The sequence below is a fragment of the Triturus cristatus genome, chromosome 9, assembly GCF_964204655.1.
Source record: "Triturus cristatus chromosome 9, aTriCri1.1, whole genome shotgun sequence".
In the NCBI taxonomy this organism is placed as follows: domain Eukaryota; kingdom Metazoa; phylum Chordata; class Amphibia; order Caudata; family Salamandridae; genus Triturus; species Triturus cristatus.
In genome coordinates this window covers 792,473,075-792,497,220 of record NC_140592.1, presented here as the reverse complement: position 1 = coordinate 792,497,220, position 24,146 = coordinate 792,473,075, and the positions used below count along the sequence as shown (strand labels likewise).

At 40.6% G+C, this 24,146-nt stretch overlaps 1 protein-coding gene across 1 annotated transcript in view; it reads right to left on the bottom strand.

Annotated features, from left to right (window-relative positions):
• The window catches only part of PRKCH (protein kinase C eta), a 536,393-nt gene that overhangs the window by 248,748 nt on the left and 263,499 nt on the right, over window positions 1-24,146 (bottom strand). Inside the window, exons 4-5 of the mRNA XM_085626180.1 lie at window positions 21,110-21,144; window positions 2,052-2,137 (exon numbers count right to left, since the gene is read on the bottom strand). Coding sequence (XP_085482306.1) covers window positions 2,052-2,137; window positions 21,110-21,144 — 121 coding nt within the window. The remainder of the gene's footprint in view (window positions 1-2,051; window positions 2,138-21,109; window positions 21,145-24,146) is intronic.

Sequence of the window (24,146 nt, the reverse complement as noted above, 5' to 3'; positions counted from 1 at the left end):
TGAACACCACCCTCAAATACCTTGCAGAGTGCTTTTTTTCCCTGCTTGCTCCCCCAAATCCCTTCTCACCCTTGTATATGCAAAGAACTTGGGGATTATCTGTGTCAGAGCCAGATTGTTCTCATTAGGACCCTGCTTCCAATGGTACAAATTATAACTGTCAATAGGCTTTCAAACTGTAGGGGTGAAATATGCATCTAAATCTGCCAACGCCTGTGTTAAAATGTTCCCTTCGTCACCATAATGCGGTTTGTTTCTCCATAAGATTGCACACTCTAAGACCTCTGGGCTCAAGGCAATGTAGAATATTTTCTTCTTCTTTTCATGTGTCATTTCATCACTTTCAAAGGTGTCAATGTAATTGATGAAATAGTCTTTCACTCTTCCCATTTCAAATTATTGATTTCATCATTCTTTACTATAAAGGGCTGTGGTGTGGGAAGACTAATTGTAGCGATGTTGAAAGAATGTGTAAATACCACCAGGAAGAAAAGAAAGGAAAGAAAGAAGAAAAAAACTGGAGAGTGTATCAATATACAAATGTTTTGCCTTGTCGGTATTACTGTCACCAATTCAAGTAAAGATGGGATTGTTTAAGTGTGCATGTAACTGTAGATTTTATTACCCCTATGTTGAACTTTAAAGGTAACACACATCTATTATTGCCCAGTAGGTGTACGTGTCACCGTAATGCTGTCTCAACTGTCTTTGGGCCGATCCAGTATGGCCAAACACTACGTGGAACTTGTGACACCCTTCCTCATAACTGTGTGTGTCACCCTGTGCCAGATGAGCCTCTTGATCGAACTCGGCCCAATCTCAGATAGCCGGCGCGACTTGGCAGGTATGCTGATGTTAGGCTGCTCATAGTACGCACGTCCCTCTCTCGCAACCTCACGTCACTATGATAAGGACAGTAACTAAAGAGGCAATTTTGCGGACAAGCTTCTGCGTGTGTTTCTCCCTTGTGCCCAAAAACGGTTGCCCCACACACAAAAGCCCAGGTGAGGTGCTAAAGTTTATAATGAAAAGGTGGCATGTTCTTTACACCATACTGCCATACTCACTTAAAATAGTAACGTACTTGCGAAAAAGATGGCCACTAAGTTTTATCTTCCGCTCCACATGCAACGTCCTCGACTCAGTGGGTGGCTCCGACACTGAGTTCCACAGGTTCGAGTCACTCATCGCCAAATTCTTATAAACACCACGCAGAGATGAATTTGTTTATTCATTTCTGACTCGAACCTGGACAGCACCTCACCACACGGAGCTTCAAAGTTCACGTCTTCTTCCTAAACGCCCTTGCTCTGTTCTCGCTCTGACATTCGAAGAACTCAGAACCCCACGAGTTCTCAGGAATGTCATGAGCGAGCACAAACACAACATCTTTCACCTTGGCTGCTAGCTATGGCAATTGGCCTTTGATGCCACAACTCAACTGTAATCAATTATAACATTTAAGCAGCTCTGCCATTTTCTCAATACTGTTGACTAGAGATGTAACAAGTCGAAAAAAAAAAGGAAATTAGGGGCGGGCTTTTAAACCAAGGATTGTAGGCTCTCACACATAGCGAAGACAGCAACTCAAATTTACATAGCATAAACATTGAATTAACTAAGGTAGCATAAAGATTACTGTTCTATTTACTGAGTTTCAATACAAACATGAAATATAGAGCCTAATTACTCTCATTTGAATGAAGCCTTTTCAGTTTAAGAAGTGATTTTGCGCATTAAGCTTACAGGCTCAATGATGAGTGAAATCTTTTAGTAATGCTGAGAAATCAATTGGAAAAACCAATAGACTGCCAAAATAAATTGATTGACTACAGCACAATTTTCAATAAGGCTCTCAGTTTTGGCCATATACCGTACCTCGCTATGCACATTTAAAGCATCTATCGCCTTCTCTACCAGACAAATTAACTGTTCAAACAATGAATGATAGCCTAATGGAGGAACTCACAAGTTAGATTTTTACTGTACACACAAAAGAAAGCACACAGAAATCCTGGTATCAAAACAATAATATCACTATATTAATGTACCTTAGAGCCTTTCTCTTTCGGTGTACTGCAGGTACAGGCTGTAACTATCAGCTGATGGCAGCGCTTGTGCACAACGCAGGTACATACTGGGGAAAAGAAAGCGCACCCATTAATTATACATAGAGGAATATATTCAAGGTCCTTGAAGAGAGGTTCAATAATGTAACTATGGATACCTACAATAGAAAAATAGGTGGGAGTGGTTTTACGACCATAGGATTATCTCCAAAAATAATAAACACAGTATGAAAGGAAAACATTTATTAGTGGAAAAATACTCCTAAATCCCAAAAGCCGTCATAATATGAAACTGAAGTGTGCGAGACTGGAGAGCAGCATTAGCCATTTATTTATTTATTCTTTGGTTTGATTGGGTGTGAACCAGTGATTTGCCGGCTTTGAGGCACTGCAGCCCAAAACATACTTATGAAGGCAAATTCAACAAATAAATGCTGTAGACTTGTGAAATTTTGTGATAGATCTTTCACTTGGCCCTTACATTTTATATTAGAAACATTAATGCTAAACAATATGAACATAATTTTGAAAAGAAACAAGACAGAACAAAAGATGTTAGAAATTCAATATGATTACTAGATCAGCACTTTTCAATCCATTGAGTCATAGAGTACCAGCTGATAGGGCAAAAAGTATCTCTTGAGCTGCTCAACATCATATCTAAAGTAGTGCTTTCTCCTAATTCATGGGTGTAGATAACAAGGTACATCACATACATGGTGTGAGTATAGCTGCCACAAATCACTCTATGGGTTAAAGGAATCTTACAAGGATTATCGTTATTTCTATAGCTATTTCACCTAGGACTTTAACTATAGTCCTTCAACACACACACATTTTCCGGTCCACTTTTCACAAAGAATTCCTCACAAATACCCTTGTTTCAAATCCATATTCATTATGCTGGCCCCATAATGTTTAGCATGAACACTTGTTTGAAGTTGAAGGGTAAACATTGTTTTATCTGAGAACTGACTGAGACTATTAAAACAACTTTGGGAAAATATCTGAAAATAAGATATTTTCTTTGTAAAGGTAACAGGTTGCACAGTGTCACAATATTTACTCTGTGATTACTTTAATGTTTTTGTGAAGCATCACTGGTATTCCTTTTTAAGGCCACCCACCCACTGTCATCATTATAGGAACGTGCGTCCAGAGCCTAGACCAGTTCATACTGGTAAGCTATATACAGACATCATTCCAGGAGTAGCTACAATGGAATATACAAAAGCAAAACAAATGTATTGCAGGTGGTTGCAGTAATACAGCAAACTCGAATTCTACATTCCATGGCTGGTTGATAGATGGGGTAATGAGAATGAATATGTTTATGTCAATTGGTAGGAAAGACTTATTGACCATCTCTGAATGCAGTGGCACTTGTGATAACCATAAAAACATTATACAATTACAAATAGCTGTTTTGTGATTAAAAAGAAAACTGAATGTAATACCAGGCTTTTTCCAAATAAGAACATATCAACCTTCCCACCCAAGATCAGGGACACTTAGAAGACCATGTTGGGCATATCTGTGGGAGGAAAAAAGGAGCCAAGAAAAGGCCAAAATAAATCTTCATAATAGTCACGAAACCCCTTAGTAGTCAACATGGCCATCATTCTATTAGTGTACAACCATCTTTCTCTGGCAACTATGATATATTATTTTGCCATATTACAAAGGCTCACTTTTGAATCCATTATAGAATGAAATGTCAATGCACTGTTTTGTCTTAAAAGTCCATATCTCCATTAGATCTATGCTTTATAAGGCGGAGAATGCTGCAGCTGAGTGTGGCAAATTCCTCACCACTGCTATCAATTGCAAATCAATCATTGGACTTGCAGTTTTTGAGGCCTTTAAACATAGTTTTCCCACTGCCTAGTTGAAAAGCCCATGGTTGACCCAGCCGCCCCACACCCCCACACCCCCACACATTTTACACCCATCTAGTTGCCCACAAACAATCTTGTAACCTCATTTAGTAAGACATCTTAGAATATACCTGAAGACTAATTGCATCTAAAGCGTTAATGGTTTGGAGCCAGCAGCAAGATGCTCAGGACTTGCATTAAACATGTCTGATTATTTCTCCTCTTATGCCACAAAATTATTGTACCTTTAAGTTGATCATGAACAACAACACTAGAGGATCCTTTGACCTTGGTACTTTCATATTTCATCATACAGTGGTACTATTTCAGAGGATTGTTTAACCCTGTCTGCAGCTCTGCTTATTATTTCTATTTTTGGTACGGATGACAACCCGTGGTCTAACAGCCAACAGGGTGGAAAACAGACAGAAAAATAGAATCATAATTGTCTCTGGATACAGCTGTGAACAAGACAGCCTCTCATTGAAACACGGATGACTGCAATTTTCTTTTGGTTGCTTGGTAGATTGCAGAAAGAGTAAAAAAATAAACATATCATCTCAACAGCGATTTTGAGATGCACTTGTTTTAATGGTGGGAATTTCTGAGAAATATCATTGGGCTCGGAGGTTGACTTACAAAATTGTGCAGTGCACACTAGGAGCATCTGAGCAAAATGCAACATCAAAATTATCTTTATTATAAAATTAAAACATATTCTTCATGCCACAGTCTGATGCATTTTGTTTTTATTTGATTTTTGATTTGTATAGCTAAACTGATAACTTCAGTGTTTAACAAGTGAAGCCTTGTTGTACACATTCACAAATATTTTTTTTTCCTGATGAGCCGTTGTCTTTGTTAATAATATTACAATGAGTTTAGCTCTTGTAGAAGAGGGTAGACCTGTTTTTTTGTTTGCTGCTCTCCAAAATGAAGTTGGTAACTAGGAACTGGTGAGGCATTACAAACTGCGTATCATGGCCAAACAACCTCCTCATAAGCTACAACTCACAACGAAACTATAACACACTTAACAAAGTTATCCCTATCAAAATAAGCTGTTGAATAAATGAAGCTTGCTATTTCCTGGTGCTCTCTTTCTCTGTCCCTTTTCACTCCCTCTCTCTCTCTCTCTTTCTCTATCTGTTTCTCTTTTGTCTCTTGTTGTCTCTGTAACATCGCTTCTCTCAAAGCGTGATTCCTCCCTGCCTTAACCTCATATTATCTACCAACATTTACACAGAAAGACTAGGGGCCTCATGTAGGTAGCCAAATACCGGTCGGTAACGGGCGATTTTCGGTAATTATACCGTTACCGACCGGTATTTTGGCTTTTGAGATGTAGGGGGCGAATTTCTGTATTCGGAATTTACCAAATCGGTAAAATTACCGATTCGGTAATTTTACCGATTCGGTAAATTCCGAATACAGAAATCAGATATAGGGGGACTGTGTGGTGTGTGTGGGGATTCGTTATTTACCACCAACTAATAGTTGCTGGTAAATGACGAATATGTGTGTAAATGCATTATTTTGCCCGTAGATGTGTGCAATGTGGCAGACACACATGCCCTCAGGGCATGTATGTGTGCCACATGTGCACACATGGCCGAATCAGGGGTGCAACAGGGTGTCAATGTGACACCCTGCCACCCTTGCATGTGCTCCCCCATTACCGAATCGGTATTTACCGATTCGGTAATGAGGCATACCTTCCCATCAATGGGAAGGTATGCCTCATTACCGAATCGGTAAATACCGATTCGGTAATTACCGACTCACTCCGATTCGGTAACATTTACCGAATTTTTACCTACATACACTTTACCGATTCTTAAATACCGAATCGGTATGATTCGGTATTTTAGAATCGGTAAAGTGTATGCCACCTACATGAGGCCCTAGGTCACAAACCCATTGACAGAAGTATATGCGAAGAGAGTAGGGAGTCTTAGGAAATATAAAGCTATTTGGTAGTACTTTTGCAAGGCCTTTTAGCTGGGTGAGTGCGAATATAATGGATCATATGTCTTTGAGTAAATTACCACCTCTATTCTTTTCCCCATAATCATGACATTAGGGCAAAATGGAAAAAGGATGTGCTCTTTTTTCAAAGATTGTAGCGTAGTTAGGAAATAACAGTCATATGAATGTTTTGATTTCGGTGTTAGGATATATAGGCACACACACTTGTATGCACTAGCACTGTTTTGTGGTCGGTAATCAATTGTACTGTGAAGCACTAGAACATTTTTTGATTTAGTTTTTAAGACAAAATCTATGGTTTATGTGTTTTAATACTGTGATATGAATTTTATTCATGCCTTATTTGTATTGTGTATACCTTCTCAATAAAAATGAAATAAAAAAAAGCCTATTGATATAAGCTACATTGGAACTTCAATCCAATGTACGCCTTTGATAAAAAATAAATCAGAGATCCTAATTTTGATTCTATCTAGTCTTACCCAATGACACCCAGACATTTCAAATTTTTTGATCTCACTTGAATCATGCACAAAAATTCAGGTGATAAGCTTGGCACAAGGTTTACCTGATCATTGCCAAATCTTGGAGGGAGATCTAGGAATTCCAGCAAATGGCCAATGATTTATCAAGGTGTAGATCATACAGTCCTATTTTTTTCTTTGGATACTGATATTTGTAGTTGTGATCTTCATTTGTAAATCCAGGGCAACAAGTACTAAAGAGCACAGGAACATTAGGACTGAATGAGGGCAGTGTGAAGTTATTTTTAACCTGGAAGACATATGAACCATTTGTAGCAAGGGTGTCAAACATATGTCCGAGAGAACCAATCAATTACATATTTTTAGAACACACACAGATTTATATGCCATTTAGTGTTAATACTGAAATATGATGAAATGTAGACTCGATCCCATCTGGAGATAATGTAGGAGTGCATCATAATCATGCATAGGCCGCACTCAAATATACTCTGTCGTAACTAATGTACTAAAGGGAGTGGAGCAGTTGATACGAAAGGGGTTTTGCTTGAAACATATGCATTTAAGAATGTGATTAGTAATGCTGCATGCCAATTTATGTATTAATGTGACAGGGGAAGAATAACTTGAAAAGTCGTATTGCGGAATACTTAATTAGGATGTACATAACTAATGCTTAATGTTTATACATGTAATTTGAATGAATCCTGTGCAAATGCATTTACACCAAGGCGTTTGTGATTCATTGCATTTATTCATGCCTTAAGCAGTTGCTTTTATTTTATGTGTAGAAAGGTGCACCTAATCTGTAACCCTATGCACGTTAACTTAACAGTGCTAGGCCTCGAGAAGAAATTAGCTTAGTCGCTGCTCACAATATTATTTGAAATTCATGCTTAACCTTCAAGTATGGAATGTATGTTGCTGAGTTGTTGCGATTGCAGGTGTGGATAAGCCTCAAAATTTAGAATAAAGGAGTTTTGTGTAAGTAGATACCAGAGCATGGGAAGGAGGAGTCGGCTGAGGCAATCACGGTAACATGCGAGGAGAGGAGTTCTCATGGGAAAGGAATGGCCAAGGACGAGAAGAGATAATGTGTTATCCGGCTGAGAAAAGGTATCCAGTTGTACAAGAGTTATGGAAATTTCCCAAGGAGGAGCCACATGAGACTGTCACATCCATGGCAAATGATATTATGTGCTGTGTCTAGTTAAGGAAAGAGTCGATCTTGGGTTTCCTTAGGGAGCAGACTCATGCTACTTCTTGCGTGGCTTTAGGCTACTCGACCTATCATCAGAGTTTTTCTACTGAAGACTCTAATGGCTGACATATTTCTTTTTCCTTATTCGATTAAATCTTTACTAATGCTCAAATGTAGGGTTCCCTTATTAGGGTAGTGTAGGGAAAGTTAGGTTACTCATGCTTGTTATAGAGAATCATATGATGCAATTTAAACTTCATTTTTTCTTCCTAATTACATGTGTCATTTTGTTAGAGTTAGTAATTTGCTTTGTACTATATAGGGTACATCTCTTAAGGTGATTTGGACTTACTCTGATCTTTTTGTACTTGTATACGATTTTATTGAGAATTATCTATATTGACTTGATTATGAACCTATAATTAAACCTACTAAACTCATATCAAAGTGTTGAGTGGATTAATGTGCAGCCACATTGGTTGCACTGTGTTTAAATGATAACCAGTAATTTGATTCCTTTCACCGCTCATTCTACTAGAAAGATTTATCACCTCTGGAGATAAATTGTGTAAATGGGCCAATACTTTAACAATTGGTAGCATGTCGGACGGTTAGTTAGTGAAGTGAAAGGAATTAGAACTTATCCTACAGAATCTGGACCCCAATATTAGCGCCCTTAATTCAGAATCAAAGATCGAAGAGTGGTGAACAGAGTTTCAGTGGCATGCGTTGAAAAGGCGGTGAAGGAGGTGTGAGTACAAGTAGGGATGTGTGTGTGAAATGTGTATTTAGCTTGCGGTACAGTATTGATTGTGTGATGCCTAGCGGAGATGTTGTGAGACTCATGTGAATGTGGTATTAAGTTGACATTGTTGGAGTTGAAGTTGTTACCAGGTCCGATGTGACCTAAGATCCCGGGATATAGAAGGTGAAGAAGACACTGTGTTATAATTGTCTGCTAAGGTTTTGTATGGTTTGTCGTGAGACGTCTTTGATGGCCCAATTGAGACAGGGAACTTTTGTATGCATGATAGAGTCATAATTGGTGTGGTAGACCGTTATGCACAGAACGTAAACTATACTGATTTGGATGATTCCACGCTGGTCGAGGTTTCAACTGTTGATGTGTGTCTTTGCGTGAGTGATTCTATCAATTCTTTTAGTAGAGCAGACAATTGTTAGTTTTTTTAGTATAAGCAGAAGTGAACGAGAGAGAGAGTGTGGGAAAGATTGTGAGGGAGGGTGAACTGCTGCAAAGAGTGAGAGTGACAACAAGAGGTGCAGCGGTGGGATAGGTTGGTTGGTGTAACGGATTGCTGGGATTGGTTGAAATCGTTTCTTGGATACTGTACTGTTATTGGTGACCATATTGTCAAAAAACTTAAAATTTGTTTAATATGAATTTGAGTAAAATTGTTGAAATAAGAGATTGAAAATTAGATGTTTTAAAGCAATAAGAGATATGATATGAGGGAATGTAGGGGTGCCTACTAGAATTGGCAAGGAAGCACCACTGGAAGATAAGCAAGCACATTATATGGAGACAAAAGTAGGGCTGCATACTATAATATGGCTTAAAAATTAGCACAAGACCAAATAGAAAGAAGGTGCATTGATCTTTCCCCACTATAGTACTTTTATTTTGAGAATAACAAAAGCTATGCATGCATACACCAATGTGGGGTGTGGTGACCAACAAAAGAGATGGAGAGCAGACATGATTGAGGGAGCGAGATTGTGCTATTATAAGCAATGAAAATGAGTCTGAGAGAAAGAGAAGAGAAAAGAAGAAGGATGGAGCTGCAAACAGTGATAGTGATGTAAGCGACAGCCTTCTGGATGGATTGTAAGTTGAACGTCCACCTCCATATAATCAGACGCAAATGGAAAGTGGGCAAAATCTGAATATTACTGACAGCTCTGGCAGTTCTTGGGCACTAGTTGCTCGTAGTCCTAGAGTTGTAGGGGTCATATCGATTGGAGGGATGCAAACTGTAACCTCAGGAAATGGTATCACTAATTTGGCTTTGCAGTTTCTGAATGCTCTTACAGTACCGGTACTATTGTCCCAGTTGTTCCCATATATGGCCCTAACTCACCTGGAAATGGTGGTTAGGGAATGCCTGCTTCTTTGGAAGTAAAGGCAGTAGAAGGCCTGTTGTAACTTAATGCATCCTCCCCAGTGTTCCAAGTCCCTGCTGTTCAGCCAGTATGAATGTGGTGTAGTGGAATGCTGCAGTGCTTGCTGATGTAATGGAATGCTTGAATGTCTGGTGAGGTTGAGAGCGTCAGTTGAAGATATGGGCTGAGCAGCAAGGAGGCTGGTCTGTTGTGGCTCACATAAAAACTTACTTAACTTCTTACCTAATGGCTTTGCTACCTACTTACCTACTTATATGTAAGAACTAATAAACTTTATTACAACCTACACTACAACTACTGGGCTTTATTGTTTACCACAGGGCCAGACAGTGCAATTTGTAACATAAGTTCCGATGAATGCAAGTACACCTTGTGCAGCAAGTGCAGATCCGTCTGCTTTGCAGAATGGATGTGGACCCACGAGGCCATTTATGGGATTAGTGGGTCTTGGCCCGCCTGTATGGGAAATACTCCCAAATGTGCGCAACAGCACGCCTCGAGAGAAAACTACTCCAGAGAAGGGAACTTCTGGAAGTCAACATATATTCAATGTCCAAGATTGAGAGAAGTGGTTGAAGGAGTATTATAAAAAATAAATAGGAAGCAAAAGTACTGAAACGAGTCTGGGGACTATTAAGTCAGCTGTAAAAGGGGATTTGATTGATGTGCTCAAATTGAAGACCAAATTGGAAGGGATGATAAGTGGAAGTTTAGAACTTTATCGAATAGACTCTTATCATCCAGGTAAATTATTGTTCATGAGTAAAGATGTCACTAGAAGAGCAAGACAAGCACATGAGAAATTAACTAAATTGGCTCACAAACATGATGTTGATATGGAACAAACTAAGGAATTGCAGAAAAACCACAGACTCGCATTTAGTGATCAGGATATAGAGAATCTGAGAATACCAGGACTGAAAAAACAAATTTAAGAGCGCATACTATGCATTTGTGTGTGGTGTACATTGGTTAGATTGGAAGAGAGATGGGCTAAGTGGAAAGCTTCCAAGAGAATACTGGGGGAGAACCTCCTCCCGGGGGAGAATAGGGACTGGATGTCCAAGGTTACCCTTTATGAGAAGTACCAAGTGGAGGGTATATACATGTACCTTGGAGTAGAGGTGATCTTGCTGCATTTAAAAATGATTCCCAAGATTGAGGGAGAAACCTGTAGCGTGGTACAAGCAGGTTGATCAAATTGTGAAAATCTCGAAGGTGAAGTGGATTGACCTGAACACATTCTTTATGTTCCCTAGTGATTTATGGTCTGCATGCAAGCTAGCTATAGATTGGCCTGAAGGTGAGGCTGAAAGAGATCGAGAGGCATATGTACATGCCCCTATTGTCACTTTTTGCAACGTTCCTGTGGTGATAGGGGCTTCTCCTTATTTACAAGGCAGCGTTAAGCCACTTAACGTGGCTTAACGCTGCCTTGTAAATAAGACCCCCTTTCACGCTATGCTTAGCGTGCAAGGGGAGGCCAAAGAGTATAGCTGTGGGCGTTCCACTGCAACACCCATTGATTCTGATGCTGCCGCCTATTTACAAGGGAGGCTTAAATAGGATGCAGTGCCAGAATTAAGTCCAGGGAAAACCTGGTCTTAACCTAGAGTTTTTGCTGTTTTCATGTGCGCTGCCTTGTGCAGCACACATGAAAACAGCAAAAGGCCAATGAATCTAAACAGTATGGAACCAAATAATAATAGTCATAGATATAGGTACCTGATAGGTGCAGCACTTTTAATATTAATGATAGGCTTGGTAGCTGAAAGAGAAGTTGATGGTAGTACAGATGAAGGAGGCTTAGAGGGCCCAAGGGCAGCCTTAACTAGGGAACACTAACTCCATGCAGGGAGTCCAACAGCCTGGGACTCCGGTGCACCAAGGAGGGGGTAGAGGTGTTCCTATAGATCCTAAGACTGGAGTTGATATTGCCACTTTGAAGAAGACTAACCCATTTCACTATTGGGTGGAACATTGGAAGATAGAATTTCGTTAGAATCCTGCTAATCAGGAACAAAATGGGGGTATGTTTCAGTCTCAGTGAAATGTTGTGCAGCCTCAAAATGTGCCCAGACTAAGATTTCCAAACTTTTCTGATTCACTAGGTCCTGTAAGGCAGGTACAAAACCTCCAATGCCACAGCAAGCTGGAGGTAACCATAGGTTTCATCCAAACATGAACATGAATGCAAATCAGCACATATCTCAGAGTTACCCATTGTTGGAGACTTCTAATGATTATGACAAAGACCCATCCTTATGACGGTGCCTGACGGGGAGGTAGACTGTACACTTGGAGCAGTCTTAGAGGTGGACCAGAGTGTACCATACGTTGATGCTGATGTAGATGGCCACAATGTCACTTTCTTGATTGAAACTGGCGCTACCCGCTCTACTGGGAGAACAGCAGGGGTTCCAAACCTACACCTCTCTGGAAAAACAATCCAAGTTGTATGAGTTGCAAACAAACAATTGTCGAATCCTCTCACTGAAGTACCTGTAAAGATAGGGACATTTGAAAATAATCATCAGTTTGTGGTGTGTGATTGTAGTCCTGTTATGTCTTCTAGGACATGATTCGATGTGCAAATTAAATTGCACCATCTGCTGTACACTGAAGGGAGTAGAACTCTAAACAAATTGCCTGTAAGCAAATAAATAAGAGCTTAGATGTTTCCTTGTTTCCCCATAAATAAGAACTTAGATGTTTCCTTGTTTCGCCATGTTGGAAGACTTACCATTAGATCTCAGAGATACAGTGAAAGACCTAGTTTGGGATTTCTCTGGAAAGGACATTGGACTCATTCTAGGGATTGAGCCAATCCGCATCCAAGTAAAGCCAAATGTGGAATACCCGCAAACACCACAGTCTGACCTGACAGCCTAAACAGTTGCTGGAATTGCATCTGTAATTGAGACAATGATTAAGCAAGGTATTTTTTCAGGAGATCCAGGGGAGTCTATGTAACTCACCCATTATGGGCTTCCAGAAGCCGATTGGAAAACACTGCATCATGCAGGATCTCCGCAAAGTTAATAACATAGTGATTCTGTGCTGTCCCATGGTACCGCATCCATCCGTGATATTGTTTCAGATTCCATGCAAGGCTGAATAGTTCACTCTCATAGATTTTTGGCAGGCCTTCTTTTCCATTACCTTTCATGAGGAAAGTCAATTTTTGTTTGCTTTCCGGCAGGGGAACTGTGTTTTAACATGGTGTTGTGTCGCACAAGGGTATACGGAGAATCCTTCTATATTCAATCAGATCCTGATAAGGAATCTGGAGTCTCTGGTCATGCCTTGTAATTCTGTCATAGTCCAGTATATCGATGACCTGCTGGTCGCATCAAATACTCGAGAAGCTTGCAGAACTGATGCAATAGCCCTGCTGAACCATTTGGCTGAGAATGGACAGACCGCATCCCCAAGTAAGTTGCAGTACTGCATGACAGAAGTCCTTTATTTGGGACATCACATTGTGAAGGGTGCGAAAAAGGTGTCACAGGAAAGAATCTCGGCGATCATTCAAATGAATCCGCCTTGTACGCAGAAAGAAGTCAGGATGTTTTAGAGAATGGTGGGCTACTGTCACAGTGGATACCCAACTTTTCCTTGATGGCCAAGCCTTTGCAGAGGCTAACACACAAAGATGTGTCTGCTCCAGTGCCTTGGGACGACATTAGCTTGAAAGCCTTCCTAGAGCTGAGAAAAAGCCTCTGTCATGCTCCTACGCTAGGAAAACCAGATTACAACAAAGCGGTTTTGTTCTTTTGCAATGAACGAGAAGGTTGAGCTCTCTCAGTAGTGACACTGACTCATGGAAGTGCCTGTAGACAAGTGGCATATTTTCCTGCTGCTTTAACTCCAGTAGCATCAGCGTTCCCTGGATGTCTCAATTCCATTGCTGCAACAGGTGTCAGCATAGAGAGATGAGAAAGCACTGTAATGGGTCACCCTTTGACTGTCTATGTTGCCCACTCAGTAGAGATTTTACTAACAAGCACACGCACTCAATACTTAACAAATAGCAGACTCACTAAGTATGAACATTTGATCTTGGGCGCAGAGAATGTGACTCTTGACAAATATTGCACTCTAAACCCTGCAACCTTGATGCCCTTACATGATTGTGATGCAGATGAAATTGACATAGAGCATGACTGTCTTGAAGTCACTGAACTATGCACCAAACCCCATCCCGACATTTCTGATCAGCTGTTACCTGAATCTGATCAAACTCTGTTTGTGGATGGCTCTTGCCTTAGGGACAAAGATGGAAACCGGAGAGCTGATTCTGCTGTGTGGACTGTGATGGGAGTGGAGGTGGCAGAATTGATTGCCCTTACCAGAGCCAGCTGTGTCTCAGAACAGCTAAAAGGGACCATATTAACCAATAGCGAGTATGGTTTTGGTGTGGTTCACGACTTTGAACAGTTATGGTTTCAGAGGGGTTTCAGTACCTTATCAGGATCTCCCATCCGCAATGGAGAAAATGTGAGAAAATTGTTACAAGCCTTTCAAATGCCAACCAAAATATCCATTGTTAAGTGTCCTGCTCATTGTAAAGGGAATCATTTTGTGACAGTTGGCAACAGATACGCCAATGAAGTTGCACGTTACTTTGTATCAAATGTCTGTACTTTTAATGGTGATTACACCAATGAGGCATTGGATGAAGACAATTTCAACCTTTTGATGACAATTGCTGATACATGGAAGGAAGTGAAGAGATTGCAAGTGGAGGTAACTGAGGAGGAACAACAAAGTTGGATAAGAGCAGGTTGTGTGGAACGTGATGATGACATTTGGGTCTCAGGAGGTGGAAGACCAATATTGTCTAATAGTTTTTATCCCCATAGTACTATCATGGTTCAACACATAAAGAGAGGGATGCCATGGTGACAGACTTGGTTTAACCCGACGTTTCGAGCAATGGCTGAGGTACTGTTTTACTGGTGTGTGATCTGTCAGCAATAGAAAGTGGGGACGCAAACTGCTGTTACACTGAGTCACATAGGGAAATATGGAGGTCCCTTCAATAGGATGCAGTTGGACTTTGTTGAGATACCAGTATGTAATGGATTGAGGTACATTTTAGTGGTGGTATGCTTATTTTCACATTTGGTGGAAACCTATCCAACTAGGAGATGTGATAGCTTCACTGTAGCTAAATTGTTGCTGAGGGAGAGTATACCGAGATTCCGATTTCAACCTCTTTAGAGTCAGACCGAGGAACCCATTTTAATAATGAGGTAATGAGAATGCTATGTGCAGCATTAGAAGTGGAGCAGAGATTGCATTGCAGTTATTGGCAAGAAGCTTCAGGTAGTGTGGAGCGAGTCAACGGCACTTTGAAGTCTAGAATTGCTAATGTGTGTGCTTTGACATCTTTAAAATGGCCTGATGCTTTGCCTCTTGTGTTGATGAATCTTCGCAGTGTCCCAGATTGAAGAATAGGACTCTCGCCCCATGAGATCATCATGGGGAGAGCTATGAGACTGCCTGCCGTGCCTACAAACATATTAGTTACCATCAGAGACAACTGGTACTCAATTAATGTAAAGCATTGTCTCACATGGTTCATTCTGTGTCTCATCAGTTTGAAGCCACTACCGCACCGCCACATCAGGAGCAGTGCCACAAACTTAGCCCGGGAGACTGTGTTGTGGTGAAGAAGAGTTGCCTTGAGTTGCCTTGAGACTTGTTGGCGTGGTCCGTACCAGGTGATTTTGGTCACTACGACAGCTGTGAAGTGTGGTGATCTTCCAAACTGGGTGCATGCCTCCCACACTCGTAGAGTCCCTTGTCCCCTTTGAATGAGAGGCAGAAACTCTCCAGGAAGAGACACCAACTTTGGTTGAGGAACCCAGCTGTAGGGGACCGGATGAAGCCTGAGACAGCACTTGAGCGATCTGAAGGGGATTACGACGGATATGAAGCTGAGTCTGAATTCGACAAAGCTGATACAGTGCTGGTGAACAAAGCAGATACTGACCCAAATGAAGAAATGAGTGCTGTGAAATCACGAGTGGTGGAAGAAAGCTGGCCTAAGGACAAGGAGAGGAGAAGATTGAAGTTGTCTTTAGAAAGGGCACTTGCACCCATACCGGAAGCATCTAGTGAATCGGAGCACAATGAAGACGAAGGTGAAAGGTCGAGTCTCTGAAAATCTAAGAGACTGAGGGTGCCTTGTCAGAGGTACTCTTCTCCTAAGTGGACCTACCTGTTTACTAATGTCAACGAGGAGAAGGAATGGGAGTTAAGGACTAATAGTAGAAGTTCTGCTGAGACTTCCGAAGACCAGGCTGAACATTCTTCTTACATTTGCTATTCCATACCCAAGAAGACTGAGTGGTTTAATGAACCTGATATTGAATTAAACTGAATTTCCTCATTTGAATTCACATGAGTTTCCTGAGAGAGTTGCTGAACTGAGAGAAATGTTACTAGAGACGCTTATCGATGAACTTGCTTCTTGAATTCACATGAGTTTCCTGAGAGAGTTGCTGAACTGAGAGAAACGTTACTAGAGATGCTTATCGATGAACTTGCTTCTCACCTTATCAGAGATGTTGAATGAGCTTTGTGTCGTTGCTTAAAGAAGAATACCTAATTCCAATTGGAAGAAGGTTAAAAGTAGGGATAACTCTTAAAAGAACACAGAGTAGGGTTAGGGAAGTCTCTCAAAGATTGTAAATTCTGTGAATAAAAGTGAAACAAAAGGACTGTTTCACAAATTTTGTTTGCTGTTTGTACAGGTGGAGATCAATGGAGGACAATCTGTTGCTGCTATTTCTCTACCCACTTGGTCTGAATCTAAACAGTATGGAACCAAATAATAATAGTCATAGATATAGGTACCTGATAGGTGCAGCACTTTTAATATTAATGATAGGCTTGATAGCGTTAATTGTGGGATTAAGCTTGAGTTCAACTAAGGCTGAAGCAGAAAAACATACAGTTGTACAGAAATCCAAACATAATCAAGATAGAGAATTATACTCACTAGAGGGACGAAATTTACATTCTGATTTGCCGAGAGGAGATTGCACATCTAATGCATATGCAAATTTGCTTTATGAATACATACAAACTATGGAAGCTAGAGATTGTTATGTTTGTGTGCAATTGCCTTCGTCAGTGTCTGAGGGCATTACCTACCATCACCTACCGTTGATGTAAAATGTTAGATACGGCTTATGCACACAGATATAATTTGACATGCGTTCTTACTGATATACAAAAGAAATTTCTAGAAAAAGTAGAAGATAGATATAGAGAAGTAAAAGTAAAGGCAGGCGTGTGCACAGGTCATCTGTAGGATTAGAAAGCGTTCTACTGTAGTTGATAGATTGTCTACTAATACAGCTGGGTCTTTCTTGCTTGGAAATACTGAGATGATTGCTATTAGAGCTATGGTTTTGCGGAATCGCCTTGCATTAGACATAAAGGGTCAGATGTACAACCCTTTTTAGCGGTCGCAAACAGGAAATCGGCTCGTTTGTGACGGCTTAATAGGTCTCTGGCATGTACAACCCCTATTTTGCGAGTCGGTAACCTATTACCAACTTGCAAAATAGAGTTTTCGACTTGCTAATCGGAAGGGGCATGCCAAGGGCGTCCCTTACTAATGGAGAGTCGCACTGGTATGTATGAATATTTTGCAGTTACCACTACTTCAAGGAGGTGGTAAGCCAGTCACAAATAGGAAGGGGCCCCAGGGGACCCTTTCCTCTTTGTGAATGAAAGAACAAATACTTTTAAGAGCAGGCAGTGGTCCCATGGACCACTGCCTGCTCTTAAAAAATGAAAACAGAAATGTTTCATTTTTCTTTTTTATATGGATCCCGTTTTCCTTTAAGGAAAAGGGCTGTATTTAAAAAAAACTGCTTTATTTAAAAGCAGTCACAGATGTGGTGGTCTGCTGACCCCAGCAGGCCACCATCCCTGTGAGTGCTGGCGATTCCCAATGGGTCGCAAATTGCGACCTGCCTCATGAATATTAATGAGAAAGGTCCCTTGCGACCTATTTGGAAATTGCAAACAGTGTTGAACATTCCATTTTACGAGTCGCAAAACATCGCAATTTGTGACTCAAAAAATGGAATGGTTGTACATCTGGCACATTGCTTGCAAAAGACAGCGGAGTTTGTCGGATGCTGAATTTTCAAAAGTGTTGTACTTACATCCCAGATAAGAGTAGGGATTTGCAGAAGTTCATTAAGAATATTACGGATTTGCATAATGAAGTGAGTGGATTGCCAGTAGAAGGTGTTTTGGACAAGGTTGGACATGGATTTAGCTCATTAGGAAGGTGGTTTGGAGATTTGGGGAGTGGTATATTGGTTTATGTTTTGAGATCACTGTGGATTATTGCTGTTTTTGCAGTATTCTTGATTGTGGAAGTAAAGGTGTACCAGAAGTACAGGAGGAAGAAAGGTATTTCAAGAAAGGGAAAGATTGGAGATTGGAGAAAATACAGGATGATTATTATAATGAAATGAAACGGTTGGAGGAGTTCCGGAGAACAGCAATAGCCAAAACAAGGGTTTAACTTGGTTAATCTGATAAAATCAGGAGATATGATAAGAGATTTGTGATGGCTTGATTCGCCATCAGAGGAGGGATTGATGAAATGCAATCTTGATCTCATCTGGAGATAATGTAGGAGTGCATCACATTCACGCATAGTCCACACTCTTAAAAAATATACTGTTGTAACTAATGTACTAAAGGGAGTGGAGCAGTTCATACTAAACAATGTCTTGTTTGAAACATATGTATTTAGAATGTGATTAGTAACGTTGCATGACAATTTATGTATTAGTGTGACAGGGGAAGCATAACTTGAAATGTCGTATTGTGGAATACTTAATTGAGACATATCGAACTAATGCTTACTGTCTATACATGTAATTTGAATTAATACTGTGCAAATGTATTTACACCACGGCGTTTGTGATTTATTGCATTTATTCGTGCTTTAAGCAGTTGCGTTTATTTTATGTGTGGAAAGGTGCACTTATCATGTAGCCCTGTGCACGTTAACTTAGCAGAGCTAGGCCTCAGGAAGAAATTAGTTTAGTCGCTGCTCACATTATTATTTGAAATTCACGCTTAACCTTCAAGTATGGAATTTATGTTGCTGAGTTGTTTCTATTGCAGGTGTTGATAGGCCTCATTATTTAGAATGAATGAGTTTTCGGTCACTATTTAGTAGCGCACGCTGCATCGCAAAATGCGATGCAGCGCGCGCTACGAAATTCGTTTTATTTATTTCATTGTTTACTTACCTGTAATTATCCATATTCCGGTTTTTAGAACCGACCACCCTGCCCCTCCCCCGCCCCGCCTTACCGCCCCACAGAACTCCCTCCACGGGCCGCTGCTGCTCCAAATATAATATTATTGTCATTTTATATTTGTAAATTCCAATAGACTGCATGCTTTTATGTAATATTAGATAATATTAAGGAAGAAGTTGTGTATCTCTCTTATTTTCATCTTAAGGTTTTACTTCACACCCTTCCTTAAGTATAAAAACATATTTGCCATATGTTTTCACAAAAATCAGAATTTTATTTTCAAATTCCTAATAATAGATAAACTCACTCAATTACATAAAGTAAAATAGAATAAATTATTTTTTGCTGATTGTCTAATAGGGTAAGACGCAAACAGGCTTTACTCCAATACAATACTTTTAAAACCAGGACAAGTAGAACATACCGAACATGTTTTATTTATCCTGTTTTTTAGGAATCAAGCAAGTCCATTTTCCTGTTACAAAATGTGAAACGTGAAACTCAGCTTCAGTCCAAATGTTTTTGTTGTGTTCATTATCACAAAAGCATCCTTACATTTGGGTCAGGCCTCTTCATCCATTTGTCTGCTGAGCTGTCATTTACATTTTTCTATGTCCTAACACAGCATACAGCCTAAGGGATTAGGTCAGTCCACCTCATTCAATGGTTCTCTTGCACTGTGAGTGTTGGTATTTTGAGTGACCAAATGTGCATGGTCGCCGAAAAAGAAGTGAATTTCAGTTCCATGGGTACGGGGCCAGAAAATTGAGGCCTAAATATAATCTGACAAAAATAATGAGTCCTAAATATTGCTTACAAAAACGTCACTCTATTATTATTAATATACGGTAGAAAATCTACATCCAATCAATCAACATTTGCATAAACCATATTTAGGCTGGCTGCTATAAAGGTCACAGAATATTTGTATTATCTGTATTTTGGCATGTAACCATGCCAAGGCTGATGGACCAATACTTAACTTTGCAATACTTGTGTGATTAAAGTATATCTTCAAATTACTTTAATTCAACGCCAACCGTAGTGTTGCAACAATAAGAATCATATTTTCCAGGCATGTTACGTTTAGTTTTTATTCTTTTCTTAAATTCACCTGTCTGCCAGGAAGCTTCGAACTCTTAGTTTTAAATTATATGCAATGTTTACCTTTCTTTAATTCAAAATTCTGATAGCAAACATGTTGCCGACACATTTAGACAGTAACGTTTTTTTTTATTATTATTTTTGTGGCATAAGGTTGCAATAAATATAGCAAAAAACATAACTTCGGCACCAGCTTGCCAAAGTCAGAGTTATTGGCTTTGCCAATATGTGTTTTCTTTGCTAAAACCTTGTCACGCTCATTAAATGGTTTATCAGAAAAAATAGGAATACTTTCTTTTGCAGTCATTTCGCAGTATGTTTTGCATTTTTTTCTACTGGTGCAAACATATTTGTATAATACAAACTGGGGCAAACTCTGATTATTCCTGACTTAGTAGTAGAAAACGTGTTATTGGTGAAAAATAACTTCTGCTCCATTTTTGAACCAGTGTAATCTGGTTGCCTGAAGATGTTTTGGAATGTGTGTTATCGTTCGTACCGGTGAACTGGCATTTCCTACAGTGTCTGTTAATTCAAAATAATCATTTTTACAGCTCCACAAGCCATTGTTTGCCTGGCTTCCTGTCCAATGTTGTTTCTAGCGGTGTTCTGTGCAGTAGGTTTGCTGTGGTTGCTGTGCTTGGTTCCTGGGAAATACCTTTACTTGCAGCAGCGACACAATTACAGAAGCGAAACCAGGAAGTAGCAAAGAGCAGGTCACAGGGGACCATCGACATGAATTACACAGTCCTTGGCTCAAATGTAATCAACTCTACCTCTAAGTGACATTCACGGAAATGTGTGACTGAATAACAGAAACGCCCTTGAACATCCAGAGAGCTACATTTTTGTAAGCCTCACTAAGACATACTTAATAAAAAAATACATTAATGCCTTTCAGAGCAGCATGGTATTTGAAACATATTCTTACCTTGGCATTGATAACCTTGCTTCCCAAATACGCCCCTATTTTGAGCAAAACAGAAATGAGATGCAGTTAAATAAACGCCTTTACTAGCAACAACTTTACATTGCAGACTTGTGAAATGTCAGATATTTGAGGTGAAGAATAGTCTTCACAATGGCCGGAAACAGTGATCCCCACGAGGGCCACAATTCAGAAAAATAAGCGGAAATCTAACGGCGCAGATTTAAGCATAAACCTGCCTTAAGTTTCCATTCGTTTTGGGAAGCACAAGCAAAAAAATTAAGTCTGGAAAGCTACACTCTCTTATTTTTTCCAGTGCTTTGGGGCGTAGTCCCGAAGTAAACATCCAGGGTTAAGATACTCTTATGACTGTTCATAGAAGAGGGTCGAATTTATGAAGGGTTTTATCAATGGTGCAAGAAACTCTTAGAACTCTCTAAAGTTTCGAAAGGTATTCTAAGACCTGTCTTAAATCATGGAACCCGATTATAAACCAGGCCCAACTGTATTAAGGTTGTTTTAAATCAGGAGCGACAGTCTTTAGACAGACATAAGCTAGAAAATACACCTATGTCAACACGGCTCTGTTACCTGAATTAAGAAATTTTTCAAAGTTCTTACAGCTGGAAAACAAATCTTCGTAAATTGGGTGCTAGCTTGTCCTCACTACTCCTATGGTTAGTCAATTGTCTGCCTACAGACAGTCTAACTGGGTTAAAAGAACAGTGGATATGTGCTGTAATTTTAGCCGGCAAACCCCTTCCCATACACCCCATTGAAATTTGGAACAATCACTTTACACAGCGGGCAAGCACACTTACACCAATTGTTGTTGAAGTACATACATGAGTGTTAACAGGGGTAGGAACTTGTGATCCTTTTGTGACCCCCACAAAGTGCAAACTTCATGGGAGTTCCAAAATTCTTGTAAGGGCCACCCCAATTTATACCAACAATTGCCTGCTGTTGTTCAAATGGAACTATCCACCAGGTAAGCAGACCTTTCCACTTGTATAACTGAAGGTCTGCTCCGAAACTCTGTCTATATGAATCATAATTTTCATTTTATGGTTTAAATTTCTTAATTGTAGCTTTAAATGTAACATACAGTATTCGCTTTGTGACCTGTAAGAGCAGCTTGCAATGATACAATTACTTGATAACCCCCAAACTCCCCCCACCCGGACCCAGGCACCAGGTCGAGATAAATGATAAAGGTATACCTATTTCACCTCTCACATCTCGATATTACGTCCGTGGTGGTAGTTGAGTTGTGTTCCGATAGACGAAGAAGGCGCAGGTATTTAGGGCATGTGAGCTCGCGGAACTCTGTTGTCAGAAGGTTTAAGAAAGGTTTCCTGAGTTTGCGGAATGCAGAGCCCTGATTCATTAGTGTGAGGGTGATTCGCTCCATCCCCATGATATACCACAATCTGTGTACACAGGCCTGATGAGTAGGGATATGCCCCACGCTCCCCAGTATATTAAACTATTCTGAAGGGCTGCGAGCAGCACTAACCTGATCTGTCTGCCTCTACAGGAGTTTAAGGCGAAGGTAAGTGAGTAGGGGAGGCCAAGGAGGATATACGCCGGGAATCTGGGAATGTCTGTCTCTAGGTGTGTATCTATGTCCTTAAGTACTTGCTCCCAATAAATCGCTAATTTCAGTCATTCCCATAGTATGTGCAGCAGTGTTCTGGGAGCTCTGTATTGGTGCCAGCATACAGGTGGTGTAGAAGGTGTAATCCTATGTAATCTGGAAGGGATGAGGTACCAATGGCTTATTATCTTGGTTGCTGTTTCGATGCCTGGGATATTGCTGGCTGTGTGGCTAACTCGATAGTGTATGTCGTCCCATTCATTCTGAGACAGTTCACGGCCAATTTCCAATTCCCACCACTTCTGGCAAGGGGAGTTAGTGGGAGTGCTATCAGGGCTTCCTGTGTGATGAGGCGCGTGTCTGCCATGGAAGAGAGTATCCACCGCTAGTAGGGAGTGAGGGGGTGCTGTGCCCCAGGGGGATGGAGGTCTGCATCACCCACTGACAGATCTGCATGTAGTGTCATCTCTAACTCTCAGGGATTCCATACTCCGAGTGGAGGGATTCCAACTGTATGGGGCCCTCTGTATCAAACATGTGCAAACTTCATAGGAGTTCCCAAATTCTTGTATGGGCCACCCCAATTTATACCAACAATTGTCTGCTGTTGTTCAAATGGAACTATCCACCAGGTTAGCAGACCTTTCCACTTGATTAACTGAAGGTCTCCGACGAAACTCTGTCTATATGAATCATAATTTTAATTTTAAGGTTTAAATTTCTTTATTGTAGCTTTAAATGTAACATACTATATTCGCTTTGTGACCTTGCAATGATACAATTACTTGATAACCCCCAAACTGCCCCCATCCATCCCCACCCGGACCCGGGCACCAGGTCGAGATAAATGATAAAGGTATACCTAGTTCACCTCTCACATCTCGATATTACGTCCTTGGTGGTAGTTGAGTTGTGTTCCGATAGACGGAGAAGGCGCAGGTATTTAGGGCATGTGAGCTCGCGGAACTCTGTTGTCAGAAGGTTTAAGAAAGGTTACCTGAGTTTGCGGAATGGAGAGCCCTGATTCATAAGTGTGAGGGTGATTCGCTCCATCCCCATGATATACCACAATCTGTGTAGCCAGGCCTGATGAGTAGGGATATGCCCCACGCTCCAGTATATTAAACTATTCTGAAGGGTTGCGAGCAGCGCTAACCTGATCTGTCTGCCTCGACAGGAGTTTAAGGGGAAGGTAAGTGAGTTGGGGAGGCCAAGGAGGATATACGCCGGGAATCTGAAAATGTCTGTCTCTAGGTGTGTATCTATGTCCTTATGTACTTGCTTCCAATAAATCGCTAATTTCAGGCATTCCCATAGTATGTGCAGCAGTGTTCCGGGAGCTCCGTATTGGCGCCAGCATACAGGTGGTGTAGAAGGTGTAATCCTATGTAATCTGACAGTTCACGGCCAATTTCCAATTCCCACAACTTCTGGCCAGGG